Source organism: Magallana gigas, chromosome 2, assembly GCF_963853765.1.
Source record: "Magallana gigas chromosome 2, xbMagGiga1.1, whole genome shotgun sequence".
NCBI classification, from domain to species: domain Eukaryota; kingdom Metazoa; phylum Mollusca; class Bivalvia; order Ostreida; family Ostreidae; genus Magallana; species Magallana gigas.
The window spans coordinates 16,250,712-16,265,479 of record NC_088854.1 but is presented as its reverse complement, the minus strand read 5'-3'; the positions used below and the strand labels follow the sequence as shown (position 1 = coordinate 16,265,479).

At 32.3% G+C, this 14,768-nt stretch overlaps 1 protein-coding gene across 1 annotated transcript; it reads left to right on the top strand.

Moving 5' to 3' along the window:
- Positions 1-1,000: 1,000 nt before the first annotated feature.
- LOC105320786 (cytochrome P450 3A24) lies at positions 1,001-14,512 on the top strand. The gene is made up of 14 exons (XM_011418855.4): positions 1,001-1,159; positions 3,873-3,975; positions 5,861-5,916; positions 6,244-6,346; positions 6,857-6,973; positions 7,169-7,257; positions 8,005-8,162; positions 8,609-8,736; positions 8,874-8,961; positions 9,494-9,651; positions 10,525-10,613; positions 11,356-11,493; positions 11,625-11,784; positions 12,664-14,512. Exons 1-14 carry the CDS (start codon positions 1,077-1,079, stop codon positions 12,742-12,744), a joined length of 1,551 nt encoding a protein of 516 aa, XP_011417157.3. The 5' UTR covers positions 1,001-1,076; the 3' UTR covers positions 12,745-14,512.
- The last annotated feature ends 256 nt before the right edge of the window (positions 14,513-14,768 follow it).

The window sequence follows — 14,768 nt, the reverse complement described above, 5'->3', positions numbered from 1 at the left end:
TTAAAAAAAATTTTGGGTAATGTATGCCAATTTAAAAATTTTAAATTTCTAAATCGGTGAATTATTTTGATTATAATGTACTTTTATCCACATTGATATTGCCAGGTGTCCCATACCACCTTAATTAATAAAGGATCCAACGATTAACGTGAAAGCAAATATTTCTCATACTTGACACACAAACATTGGTTTTGGCAATCAATTTGCTTCATTAAAATACCTAAACTGATTCCAGAATAAATGTGTTTAAATCGGTTGGTCGCCATTATAGAAATATAGTGACCAGGCTGTACTAATAAAATTCAGTGATCACTGGACAGTGCTGTAAATGTACAACAATATGTAATTTACAATGGTACACATACACATGTAAATATAGGGGATGGTTCTCTCCATGTAGACCAAACTTGTAAATATCCTATGATAAAGAATCTGTTTGAAGATTGTTTATCTGTTTTGTTTCTTTTCTTTTTTTTTTCTTTTTTTGCTTTGTACTTTTTTTATGCAAGAAAGACATATAATATTAAACATAAGAATGAAAGTACATTCAGGTAACCATGTTTGTAAATTTTTTGTCTTTTCGCGATAAATTCTTTGAAAACTGGAATTCTTTAAAAAAGAGTTCCACAATCACTTCTGCAACGGTTAAAAGATCGGTGAATATTAATTATCACACCCCCCCTTCAGTCAATCAAAAATAATTTGTCAGACGTCTAAATAAAACATGTCTGGATTGATAATTTTTCTTAAACTAGGAATGTACATCATTATTTTTTCTGGCGTGAGATCTAACGTTATAATCATCTCACTAGCAAAAGTGCTAATTCATGTAATTTATCAGGTGGTTTTTTTTTTACTTCCCTAGACATGTCAGTGAAGGAAACACAAAACATTAAAAATTTTAAAATACAAAATTCTAACAGGAACTTTGCGATAAAAAGTGAACAAGGTCCGCTTCCTTCTGCGTATATATGTCCGAGGTCTGCCGGAAAGACCCGAGAAGCTGCGATTGGTGCTTTCTGCTGTGAAAACGAAAGTAGAAGGTCAGGAGGATAAATCAGATTGTAAACGTAAACATGGAACTTCACCTGTGTTGTTTGACGAGTTCGTGGGCTCTGCCATTCGTTGGAATTTTAGCTGTCGTTGGCCTTTTATTATGGTAAGATTTGTGTCGTCAGAATTGTCAGAATGGTGTTACAAAAAAATAATGAACTGATAAATTGGATTTTATACCTATACGTTATACATATTATATATCTTGAGTCTTCCACTGTTTGTCATATTACATATAAAGTACAACTGCCAGGTAAGTGTGTATTTATTTTATATGAAGAGGCGTTTGGAGGTGCTCATCATCGAGGAGGCGAGTTTAGTGGCCGATTTTAGGGATTGGAATGCCCCTATTCCCATTTTACCTTTTTCAGGTGGATGAGGCTGAGTAGGGGGATTCAATTCTCTCAGTTAATCTTTAATCTAATCTAATTTTTAAACCAAAGGTCTGATCTTTCTTAAAACAGGGACATATATTTGTCCCAGTTTTTAGCTGAAAAAAAGAAGATTCCGCCAGTCTCCTCTATTACAATGATAGCTTTTTACACATAAATGGATGTAAAATCCAAAACTGTCAAAATGCGATTTTCATAACCAAAAAATGTTATTCCAATTAATCAAAGAAAAACTGTTGTAAAGTAGTTTAATGAAAAAACCCTAATATGTTGTAAACTATATGTTGATTTGTAACACACCAAATATAGATATACAGTATATATATATCTGACTTTGCCCTAGTGTAAACAGTCAAGTTCACATTTTGTTGCCGGGTCCATTTACCATTGATAGCTGTTGATTTTTATTTTGTTATGAATAGCTTTACTAATTAAAGTAAGTAACACTTGATATTTGTAAGAACATGTACACATACTAAATCTTATCAAAAAACATTTTATTTTTGCGTTGATTCAACAAAGTGCTAATCGTGTGATATGACATTACATCAGATAAGGAAACTTTCCAGTGTTATTTTGATATAAGTTAAATTGGTGCAACAGGAACTTTTGCAAAAAATCAATTATTATAGATTGGGGAAATATACTGTAGGGGTTATAATTATGCTATTCAGATGGATGTATGTATAGTACACATACATCTTGGCAAAATTGTTCATGCATGCATAATAAATCTGCAGATTGCTTATAAATTTAATGAACTAAGGTCATAGATATTTTTTTTTTAAGAGCAACAGACAACAATTAAGGCTTTTCATATTTTGAGTCAAAGTGTTTTAATTGTTTCTTTTAAGATTTTTCTTCATAGGGATTGGGTATTAGATGTACACCAAATTATCTAGCATGCAGTGCATGCTTTACATGTACATGTATATACTATGTATACATGTATGGTATATACAGATACAAAAAACAAATGGTTGCAAGCATCAATGGAATTGCTGCAAATAATTTGGGTTTCTTAATATCTTTCTTAATGGTTTCTTAATTATAACAAAAGATGTTTAAAATCCATTGATACGAAATGAGCAAGATTGAAAAGCAATACTGGGACCATCATAACAGTTATATATATAGCTGATGTATTGGTTAGGATAATAAACACTTATATTCATATACCAGTTGTATTATTTAATCAACAGCTGGCTTTGAATCTGTGCGACTTTGATTATATACATGTTACTTTTACCCTTGGTCAGAGCAACCATGTTCATTGCACGGCATAACTGTATGAGAACTTGATCATGATATAAAAAAGCGACCCTTAAAAAATATCTCAGTTTTCCATAGAACTGAGTCTAGAAGAATTTTTAAAGTTGGGTAGGTATGAACTGATACATAAAGGTTAACAATTTTAGGCATATGCAAGTATATATGTTTGATTAGAAAAAATGTGAAAACCCCACAAACATTGTGACTATCCATAAATTATTGCAGATCTAGAATAGATGGAAGGGTTTGAGGTCGGGACCTCCCCTGGAAAGTTCAAACTTATTAAATTGAATAAATTAACATAGTAAAATTACTGAATATAGGCCTCAGACCCCTCTTGGCAAACAATATTATCCCCTGAACCCCCCACCCCCTAAAATAAACTGGATCTATACAGTCTGACAGGTATATTTCGATTCAACAAACACCTAAACAGATGTCATAATTTGACTTAGGGTCAAGATCTACGGTAGTAAATGAAAGGTGCCTACAGGCTCATAAAAATTAAGATAAAAATTCTTTCAAGTGATGCTTCATAACAATAGCTGTGTTTGATAGGGTGTAGCGGGGCTAAAAGTTTTGGTAAACACAATGAAAAATCATATTTTAAACTGTATGAAGGAATTGAGGAACAAATTTTGGAGTTTTGTCAATTTTTGACTAATATATCTAGAATGCTTACAGTCTCTCCAAAAAAGGAATTAAACAAGCTCTTGACCTCTTCTTTAAAATTATGTCAAATTGAATATACTGTAGGTATCGGGATTACTTTTCCCATGATTTAACATAGCACAAGAAACTGTTGAATTTTCTACATAACTCCTTTAAAGCCGTAAAGTACGGAAAAAGATTCTTCAAATCAATTCTGATGTCATAATAGTTCTAGCATCAAAAAGACACTCTTGAATCGTTTACTAGATCTTGACATTAAAAACCCTTTCAGATATAAAAGAATATATTAAGTTAGATTAATTCATATATATACTTGTATATACATTAAGAAGGATAAAAAGAAACCCAACATACCAACTTGATATACTGGATAAAAATATATCATATGATTTGCTTGAAAAAAACCCCCACAAATCATTAAAAAGAAATTTTGGAGTGCCCAATTACAGTGCATGTCTAATAGCTAGATTTGACTGATTGCAGGCTGAAACGACGAGAGGCAGAAAAGTACGAAAAGATGACTGGGATACCAGTCCCGGAAGGCGTCCTACCACTGCTTGGACACCTCCCACGGATCTTAAAAATGGTACTGGGAATTTGTAGTTTTTTAGCTCACCTGAGCTGAAAGCTCAAGTGAGCTATTCTGATCACATTTTGTCTGTCGTCCGTCTGTCCGTCTGTAAACTTTTCACATTTTCAGCATCTTCTCAAGAACCACTGGGCCAATTTCAACCAAACTTGGCACAAAGCATCCTTCGCCTAAGGGGATTCAAAGTTGTGAAAATTAAGGACCACGCCCTTTTGCAAAGGGAGATAATTAGGAATTTATGAAAATTTTCAAGAAATTTTCAAAAATCTTCTTCTCAGAAACTAATCAGCCAGGAAAGCTGAAACTTGTGTGAAAGCATCCTCAGGTAGTGTAGATTCAAAGTTGTGAAAATCATGATCCCCGGGGTTGGGTGGGGCCACAATGGGGGATTGAAGTTTTACATAGGAATATATAGAGTAAATCTTTAAAAATCTTCTTCTCAGGAACTAATCAGCCAGGAAAGCTGACACTTGTGTGAAAGCATCCTCAGGTAGTGTAGATTCAAAGTTGTGAAAATCAAGACCCCCGGGGGTAGGGGGGGCCTCAATGGGGGGTCGAAGTTTTACATAGGAATATATAGAGTAAATCTTTAAAAATCTTCTTCTCTGGAACTAATCAGCCAGGAAAGCTGACACTTGTGTGAAAGCATCCTCAGGTAGTGTAGATTCAAAGTTGTGAAAATCAAGACCCCCGGGGGTAGGGGGGGCCTCAATGGGGGGGTCGAAGTTTTACATAGGAATATATAGAGTAAATCTTTAAAAATCTTCTTCTCAGGAACTAATCAGCCAGGAAAGCTGACACTTGTGTGAAAGCATCCTCAGGTAGTGTAGATTCAAAGTTGTGAAAATCATGACCCCCGGGGGTAGGGTGGGGCCACAATGGGGGTCAAAGTTTAACAAAGAAATATATAGGGTAAATCTTTAAAAATCTTCTTCTCAGAAACTAATCAGCTAGATGATTCTCTATAATTGTTAAGACTTTGACCCCAGGACAATTCTTTGGCCTCACGAGAAGGTTCAGAGTTTGATGTACGTTTATATCCCATATATAAACTATTGTTAAGGATCTTTTTGAGAACTGCAATACTCAACATATGATATGACTATAAAATCATCCTGTTAGAAAAGGGACTAATGATTATAAACATAAGAATATCCAGGGGAAAAATGGATTTTATTTATAAATGATCTACATGTATTATTGTACATTGTCCAGATAGTTTGTATTATGACTTCATTGAGCTGATTTTATCATACCTATTGTTCCTCAGGTGATCGATGTGGCCCATGGGCCTCTTGTTGGGGTTTTTTTTTAGGGGGGGGGGGGGGGGGAGGGGTTTTGTTCTATCATAGACAATGGTTTGCTTGGTAGCTTTACAAAAAAACATCGACAATAGTTTGCGTGTAAGCTTTGTAAAAAAAAAAACCAAAACCCACGTTAGGTTAAGTATATTCTTTAGGAAGTGTTGATAAAAATAACCTAACTGATTTTCCCTTTCTTTTGAGATGTAGTTTTAAACAGAGCTGCACTGTTCTTTATAGTTCCCAACTTCATACTACATGGCATCTGCCATTATAATTTTAATTCTTAATTCTGAATTATATTTAAACCATAGGACTTGTTAAGTATGAACTTGGCAGATAAATTTAAGAGAAACCATGAATATAACAAAGTTTTGTGTGCACCGTGCAAGCATTATAAAAGAAACCAACATATATACATTACTGATAAAAGTTGATTTTTATTGCTAAAAATTATGGCTTTGCTTTATTATGATAAATAAATGTCTATATTCTCATTTCTTGAACAATGATGCATGCATGTATTAAATTTACATGTATTTATATGTGAACTATTTAAATTGGAGTTTTTCCTTTTGCAGGGAGTAGATGATTATGAGAACAAATGGTTTGAGCTGAAGAAATCTAAACTTATATTGTAAGTATTTAATTTCTCAATTAATTTCATTATTTTAATGTTTTATTACTTATGAAGTTCACATAATATTATCAATAAGGAAATACTGTAGACAAATCTATCCAAAATGTCTGAATGGTAAGAACATTTATTTTTCAGTACATTTATAGTTTCAACTGTATTTATGTAACAATAGGAAACTATCTGTTCCTGACAACACTGGTATTGTCAAATTGAAGTTACAGTTACATGTAAATACAGAAATCCCTTGATTATGCTTTTGATATAGTTTTGATTCATCATATAAAGTATTATATTAATTTAAGGCTATCTCTATATAATGCGCAGAACGTGGTATGGAAAGACCCCCACCATCACTGTAGCAGATCCAGATCTACTCAAACACATCATGGTCAAAGACTTCCCGCATTTTCAGGATAGACCAAGACGGGTACATGTCCATTTTAGTATTAATATTATGTATGTGCATAGAGAATTTCAATTTACAGGTTTGTTCAATCTCTTGCATTGTACACCACTGGTTGTGTGTCATTGTATTCATATGATTTAATTTCATGTCAATTTTTGGTTTTAGAAGAATTTTTGATGTAAAGTGTTTTGATTTTATGGTTAATCTATGATAGGAAATAAACATAAGATTTTTTTAATGACAAACTGTATTAGGTAGTTATCAGCTTCAGTATTTATAACTGTTAACCAACTTATATTCCGATGAGAGAAATTTTTATGAGGTTTGTAAGAGTATTGTCGTCAACGAACTAGTCCTTACGGTAGGGGTGTAATGAAGGCTTGATCATGAAAATAAGTCACAGCAAACCTCTGTATCTCAAGTAAATGGTGAAATATAATCATCGCAAATATAAGTTGATTTACAGAATTGATTGGTTGACTAAGATTTACATATGATCCCAGCTACAGTAATTTTTAATTTGTTTTGTAGCTTTATAAAATGACCCAGTCTCCTATTAACAAAGGCGTGTTTTTCCATTATGGATCTCACTGGAAGAGAATACGCTCTATTCTCACTCCAACTTTCAGCACAGGGAAGCTCAAAATGGTGAGATCACAAACAAAAGACTTTTTCACTTAAAAAAATACAGGCATTTGCCATTAAAATATTTTTTCTTATAAAAAGATAATTCCCTGTACTATATTGATAATGTTGTTATAATTTATCTATGGTAATATAAAAAAGAAATTTTTTTAACATGAGGTGATTGTGTGCAAAAACTCCTATTTTTGCTAATTGCAGATGGACCATGATATAAACAGATGTTCAGTAAATTTGGCTAATAAATTAGAGGAACTGGCAAAAGCAAAAGAAAATGTAGAAGTGAAAATGTGAGTCAACCAATGCTGTTAACTCACTTTAACTTTCAATACACTCTTTATCTCAAAATAGCTGACAATCCATTAAAATTAACAGTTGAATTATCCAGCTATTACAGTACATGTATTACTGAACAAGTGGTTGTTAATTTAATTTGATTTACAGTTGACCAATTGACTCTACATTTAATTAACATATCGGAAGTCATCAAATTTTGCTAAATCTGAAATTGTACAGAAAAAATACACAGTTATGTCACTTACAATGTTATGTACATATTTGACAAACATTTCCTGCTATAATTTCAAAGTAATCTATGGCTGTTAAACTGACCCATGACTCTTATATCACTGACACTTCTACTGTCCAGTGAACCATAGATATGATAACAGATTACGTTTGTCAATAACAGAATACATGTTTGTTACCATCCAGCCTAAATTCACTTAAAAAAGTAGTATTATACATGTCACTTTACATTATTGGCAATTTGAAATGTTTCCCTTTTTATGAATTGACTAATGAAATACATGTTTTTATAGTGCAAATAATTGCATTTACCAGAGTTAGCCTGAAAGGGGGGTGGGGGGGACGGGGTGTCATAATAAAAATTATATAATTTTAATTTTTAGTCATACATTGAATTTTAATTTCTCCCCCTACCCATTAACACTGTGAATTGTCAAAGATTAAGGGTTTGCTTTTTTGGAATCCAACTCCCACTTCCCCTTAATATGTGATAAACTTTTACGTCACAGCTTATACGGAGGATTTACCTTGGACGCTATATCAGCAACAGCATTTGGATTGGACGTAGACTGCATCAATAATCCCGATGGTTCCTTTATCAAGAACATTAAAGGGATTTTTCAGAAAGGGATGGGGAATTGGAGGAGAATCTGTATTACACTTGCAAGTAATAAAAGCAATTTTTATATGACTGCAAATTTAATCAAATTAATATCAAATTCAAGAGTTAGTTTTCCTTATAATACTAGTATACCTGGTCATTGAGTATGTTTTCAGTGTTAATCTCAATTGAGACAAAAATAATCTGATGAGACCAAATTTTCTTTATTCAAGTAGATTCTTCTGTTTTTGCTTTAAATAACCTAATTAAGAATTCATGCAAACATTGGCTTTAAATTGTATAATGTATAATAGTTATCTACTTTCTTGAATAATGCATTTTTGTTCAGGTGAGTAATGTGGCCCACAGGTCTTGGAGTATTTACACTGCTTAGTTATAGTGTGTTCTCAAAGACAAAGATTTAATATGATATATATAGGGATAGGAAGAAGGTTTGAAGAAAACATTTATTTAGAACATGTTTTGTTTAATATTTGATTTTATTCTTTTAGCCATATTTCCAACTCTGATTTCTGTCATTCGATTCTTCAATATGAACTTTTTCAACCAAGAGAATGTGGATTTCTTTCTTCGGCAGTGTCAAGCCATGATAGATGATCGAAAATCAGAAACATCTCAGGTAATGAAATATACGTGTAATGCAGAGAGAGATAAATATCAAAAGTGAAATGTTAAATTTTCGGAAAAGGATTTTCAAATAGGTTCCATGTATATACATATAATATCAACTGCAAGTTTGTGTAAATGATGTTGCAGAGACATTTGGATTTCCTCCAACTTATGGTCAATGCAGAACTCGACCAAGAGTTGCTGGAGGAGCAGCATATCAGTACCGGACAGAAAAGTAGGTACCATAGTAGTCTGAATATATGTGGTAGAGTCAGATACTAGTATATGCCATTCCTACTAGCTCTGGCTACGGCATTCATACTAGCTCTGGCTACAGGGATAACCCCTTAGCTCAATTGGTAGAGTGCTGGATTTGCATGCAAGAAGACTATATAAAGAGTTCAAACCCCACCAGAGGCAACGTTTGACTTCATTATACTTTTATGTTAAATACTGAAATCTGATTGGTTTAGACGCACTTTATAATCTGTTCTATACTCTTAACGTTAGCAACACACTTGGCAATGGGTAACACTACGAATTGTTTCATGTGTGTTAATCTTGTGTGTACAGTTCGCCCTACAATTCACGTCATTCCTAAAGAAGTCAGTTTAGTTTTCTTTAAAATTAAGACATCTAGTCTAATAAAATAAATAGTGCCTGTTTTGGAGGGTAACCATTGAAATTGACACCCCTGGAAAACCATTGTCAACCTTCATTTCCTTAATTAGATATCTTGACATTAAATATCCTGTTATGTCTTCCAGAATTGACTAATGATGAGATTATGGCCCAAGCCTTCCTGTTCTTTATTGCGGGGTATGAAACCACTGCCAGTACCCTGAACTATGTCTCCTACTGTCTAGCTGTGCACCAGGAGATTCAGGACAAAGTTGTTCAGGAGATTCATGATCAAATAGGGGAGGTAAATCAAGCTCACACTTACATGGTCTCTCTCATAACAGAGATTGGATAAGCCAGACAAGCCAGGAAATCTATGCATTTAAACCTTGTTCCTTTCCCAACATCTTGAATGAAGAGTATTTAGCATATGAATATAACATGTATACTTGTTTTTTTATGAAGATGATCTACATTTCCAATTTACATTGTAAGCAATCTTCTTTATATTACAAAAATAAACACACAGAAAATATCCCAAATAATGTGTGCAGTAAAAAACTTCTAAATTTGTAATACTTGCATCATGAAAAAACCCCTATAACAGTTTTGCCTGATTCGCATATTTTGCAACATGTGTTGTGTTAGTACTGTATGGACATTCAGATCTTTTGACCAAAAGATTACAAAAGACCAAAAAATTGTCAATACATGTTTGAGATGAACAGCCTAAAATCTTCAGGGGTGTCCCAACAGTTTGTTTAATCTGTGCCAGTATAAATTATAACTTATCATGACTATGAAGTTTGGATATACTTCTCTAATAAAACATAAGTAATGTAAGTTAGTAAGTAAATAGTCTGTTATAGTGCCATGTATTACAGATTAATAGCTGCAAAATTCCTTTAACAAATATGATATCATTTTACACTCGGCCCGACTGACCTATAATTAAGTCACTTTAAAACATACTTAAGAAATAAAATTTGCATGTGTTAGAAGTTAGATTTCCTTGTCAAATGTTTTTGTCTCAAATTCTACAAAGGAAAATGATGATTCATATAAAAGGTAATATGGACCAAGATTAAAAAATATATGAGGAGTAATGAACTGTCTATATGCATGAACGGACATTAATTTAGTGCACAATGGTTTAAATTTGTGATTTTTATTAAAGAATGAACCTACCTATGATGAAATGAATAAACTGCAATACATGGAACAAGTGATTTTAGAGTCTCTCAGAATGTTTCCACCTCTTACAAGGTAAACTTTGATGAGGGAAAAATTAACACCTTTTTATGAACACATTTTTAGCTCACCTGATCAAAATATTGAAGAGAGCTTTTTAATAACCTTTTGTCAATCATTCATTTAGTATGTCTTATTGTCAACTCTTCCTCTTCTTTAATACTTTTGAAATCTTTAGAGCCAATCTCAACTTAACTTATTGGCAGAAATCATCATTGGATAAAGGATTTTCAAGTTCATTCAAATTAATGGTCAAGCCCCTTTTGAAGATAAGCGACTTCGGCTCTCTTTGCATATGCCTTTGCGTTTTCTTGTAAAATGCAGGTATTTACACTCCAATTGTTTTAATGATATTTATGAAATTGAACATAATAACAGTATACTGATAAGGATATTTTGGTTTCTGAAAGAAAATTTTATTCTTAAAAGTATATTTCTATTGTTTGGTAGCAGAGAGTTGCCATTGTTTAATTATTAAATTATGATAAACTGTTCAGAAGCATTGTACGATGAGGTCATAAGAATTGACATAAAAGAAAAAATAAAAAAGTGTATGTTTTAAAAGTCTTTCACACCTAAATATGTTTCTCTCAAGGTAATTTTTTTCTTATCTTTTTTAATAAATGCTTTTCAGCAACAAATAATGTAATGCTCCACATAGAAAGCAAGGAATGATAGGTACTGTTTAAGCTCAAAACCTCAATTAAAGTTTGTCTCTCAAAGGGTTGTTGTACCTTAAAAGTTTGTTTTATTTTAGACTCTCTAGAGAAATTGGGGAAACAGTGACTGTCAACGGTTATACGTTTCCCCAAGGCTGTTCCTTGGTCATTCCAGTCTATGGACTCCATCACAATCCGGAATACTGGCCAGAACCAGAGCGTTTTGATCCCGACAGGTAAGTAGTGTACTCTTTGGACCATAGTGATGAACAGGTGAAAGCATGCTCAATACTGAATTATGCTGATGGAGAATCAGATTTGGAGTGATTGTAATGCCTTGTTCACAAAAATGTTTTCTGCATTACAGATTTGAAAAGTCTAAGAATGTCCAGAACAAGTTTTTCTACATGCCTTTCGGCCAAGGCCCCAGGATGTGCTTGGGAATGAGACTGGCTATGTTAGAGCTAAAAATAGCTCTGGTTCATGTCCTCAGGAGAGTGAAGATTGTTCCTTGTGAGGAAACTCGGGTAAGTGTTGAAGGTAGTCCATGAAAAAATGAGTCGAACCATTTAAGAGGGCTGTATCATGTGTATGGAAATATTTAACAGCTCAGGATGATCATCACCAATTAATACATTGTATATATTACATTAATCTAATTGAGAAGATGAGCTTTGAAAAAATTCAAGGAATAAGGAATCAGTCTCTGAGTATTATGAGGTGATCATTACAGTCGGGGCTCAGTCAAATCCAGTAAAAAAAAATTTCTTTCTCTTGTAGAATGATAATTTTTTTTTCATAACCTACCTGTATTTTACCCTGGAAACCCTAAACTGTTGAACAGTATGTTCTCAAATAAGCTTAATACCAGTTTGACATTTTTACTTTCTGTTACCATGGCAACAGGAGCACATAACAACAAATAAATGGTGTTAGGCTTCTGTTACTCATCAAAGCAAAGTCTATCAAACTGTTAAGTATGAAGAAAATCGGTGACTATGTGGGGCCAAACAATGTTGATTCTTAAATGGAATTGATCTTTAAAAGACAGCTGTACCCTCTCCTCATCAATGAATCAACATCAGTCAATCTTTTGAAAACTTAGTAAAAATTTTTTACTAAGAAACATAATTTTTTTCTTAAAATGTCGTAGGATATTATTGGGTAATACAAGTATCAGTCATTTTAAATAACAATTATAAGCATCTTAAGGGGCCCTAATTTTGGTGGTAATTCATCATAACTATCTATAAGATTTTCAATGCATTCATCTTTAATTGGCCATTTCATCTTGAAGCTTTTGTTAAAAATGAATGGTAAACATTATTCTGCAATATTTATCACATCTTAACTTCATAATTGGGTATTTTCCTCATTTGTTTTCTAATCAATGATTGTCTTTTCAGATTCCTCTGAAACCAATTACCTACAGGGGACTTATTACAACAGAAAAACCAGTCAAGCTCAGATTTGAACTCAGAAAATAAGAATTTTACAGTGTTTAATAATATTTTCCTCTTGAAGTGATCTAATCATTTCCCAGGATTGATAGTAGTATTTTTAGCAATCTTGATTGCCTAGTAGACTGAGAATAAAAACTAACGGTTATTGAAAATAAGCAGATTATCACAATCTGAAATGAAGATTAATGAAAGAACTATATATTTATATATATTATAATGAGGCTTGAATGGCCCCCTAAAATGAACAACATATTTGTACTGTACTGTAATGTTTTCTTTGTACTTATGTACTTATCATTTAGTCGACCTTTTTTCCAACAATTTCATATATTTTCATTGAACAGCTTATTTTAAGGCAGTTTTTCTTTTAGAAAACATTAAGCGGTTGCTTGAATAAACAAAATAATTTCATCAAAGATTTGTCCATCCAAGACTAATAACTGACAGAGATATTTTGCTTGTTCAAAGCTTCGCACTATATTAATTTTCAACTCAAAGAAACATCAGAAAAATGCAGTAATGACTGATCTACCGGTAGATATACAAGTAGTGTCACTCCTGACATCATATACTGACATCATATACTGCCTGTGAGTGAAATAAAATAAATAGATGAAAAATATATCGTATAGAAACACTTTTATGATATAACAAACAATTTAATATACCAAAATACTATTGAAAATGTAGATTCAAGGGACCAAATTCGACTCTTATCACATACATGTATATTCCTCTAGAAATGTGAAATTTGATTCAGACATTTCATGCTAGTATCCTAGCGCATAATTGTACATACAAGCTAGAAAATAGGAACAAATTTGTATACTATGCAAAAACAGAGTTCAGAGCTCAATTTACTTGTTCAAATTTATTAACTTTCTATCTTTTTTTATTTATGTCCGGAAGTTTTGGTGCTTTTTATTTAAATTTATTATTTTGATTTTAAGGGTTTTGTTCCGTATTTTTTTTTTGGTGTTTTTGTTGTTATATATATTTGTTATTTTAATTTAGAAAGGAAAAAGGGTAACTGAGGATGAAACATTTATATGTGAACATTTTAAAAATTCAGTTTTTATTTTATTAAACAAAATAGATGTGCTTTAGTGCCATAGAGTTCTGGAAAGAATTATTTCCCTCTATATTAAGAGAAAACGAATTATTTCAATGCTATCATATTTCTACACTTCTTAAATTCCAAAGTAAAACAATGTATGTAATTTTTATTGTGCATGAATGAATACAATTTGAAAAAAGTATACTAACTTTTGATTATCATATGCTGAAAGAAATACCTCGGTATGACTCAAGTGATAATTTGTAAGTTTTAAAGAACACTTTTTAAACTATCACGAGATACCGACAGTGTAATGAGTTTGCATTTTGGTTGTGTTGTTGTTGAACAATATTATATAAATATAAATTAGAAAACACATACTCAGAATATGCTTATATGCTATTTTATTGCATGGTTTGTGTGTGTGTGTTTTTTTTTTAAATTAAATTCTGGTATTTATTATACATGTAGAATGATTTTTGTACTCGTAGTTATTGTTACAAAACCTTTTTTATTTTATCCATAAATCTTGATGTTTTTAATATATGAACATTTTTAGATCTCTATTTCTACAAACAAATCGTTTATTTGGTCAGAACCAAAGCAGATTAAGCATTATTAAATTGGAATATGCAGTATCTTAATTTATAATAGTTGTGTCGGATAGTTGGGATATTTTTACAAATACGCATGGAATTTTTATCCACAGATATAATAAACGGATTACAAAATTCATACTGTATTTCATTTTGTTTTTACTTCATAATGATTTCTTGTGATGATTTATATGCACTTGTTAATTCTAAAGGGTTGACGACAATTACAAAGATTGGTTGAATCAATCAAAATCTCTCTCTCTCTCTCTCTCTCTCTCTCTCTCTCTCTCTCTCTCTCTCTCTCTCTCTCTGAGGTTGTGTATTTACCAATCGGAATCCGTTATAAATGAGAGATTTCGAATACATCACAGTCCGTAGGATTCAAGGACGTGACC

Bases quoted from the DNA above. Each gene is read 5' to 3' on its own strand.
- LOC105320786 (XM_011418855.4), top strand. From the start codon at position 1,077: ATGGAACTTCACCTGTGTTGTTTGACGAGTTCGTGGGCTCTGCCATTC. The intron at 7,258-8,004 runs GTGAGTCAACCA...TTTACGTCACAG, and splicing joins GAAAATGTAGAAGTGAAAAT to CTTATACGGAGGATTTACCT. The intron at 8,962-9,493 runs GTAGGTACCATA...TATGTCTTCCAG, and splicing joins TATCAGTACCGGACAGAAAA to AATTGACTAATGATGAGATT.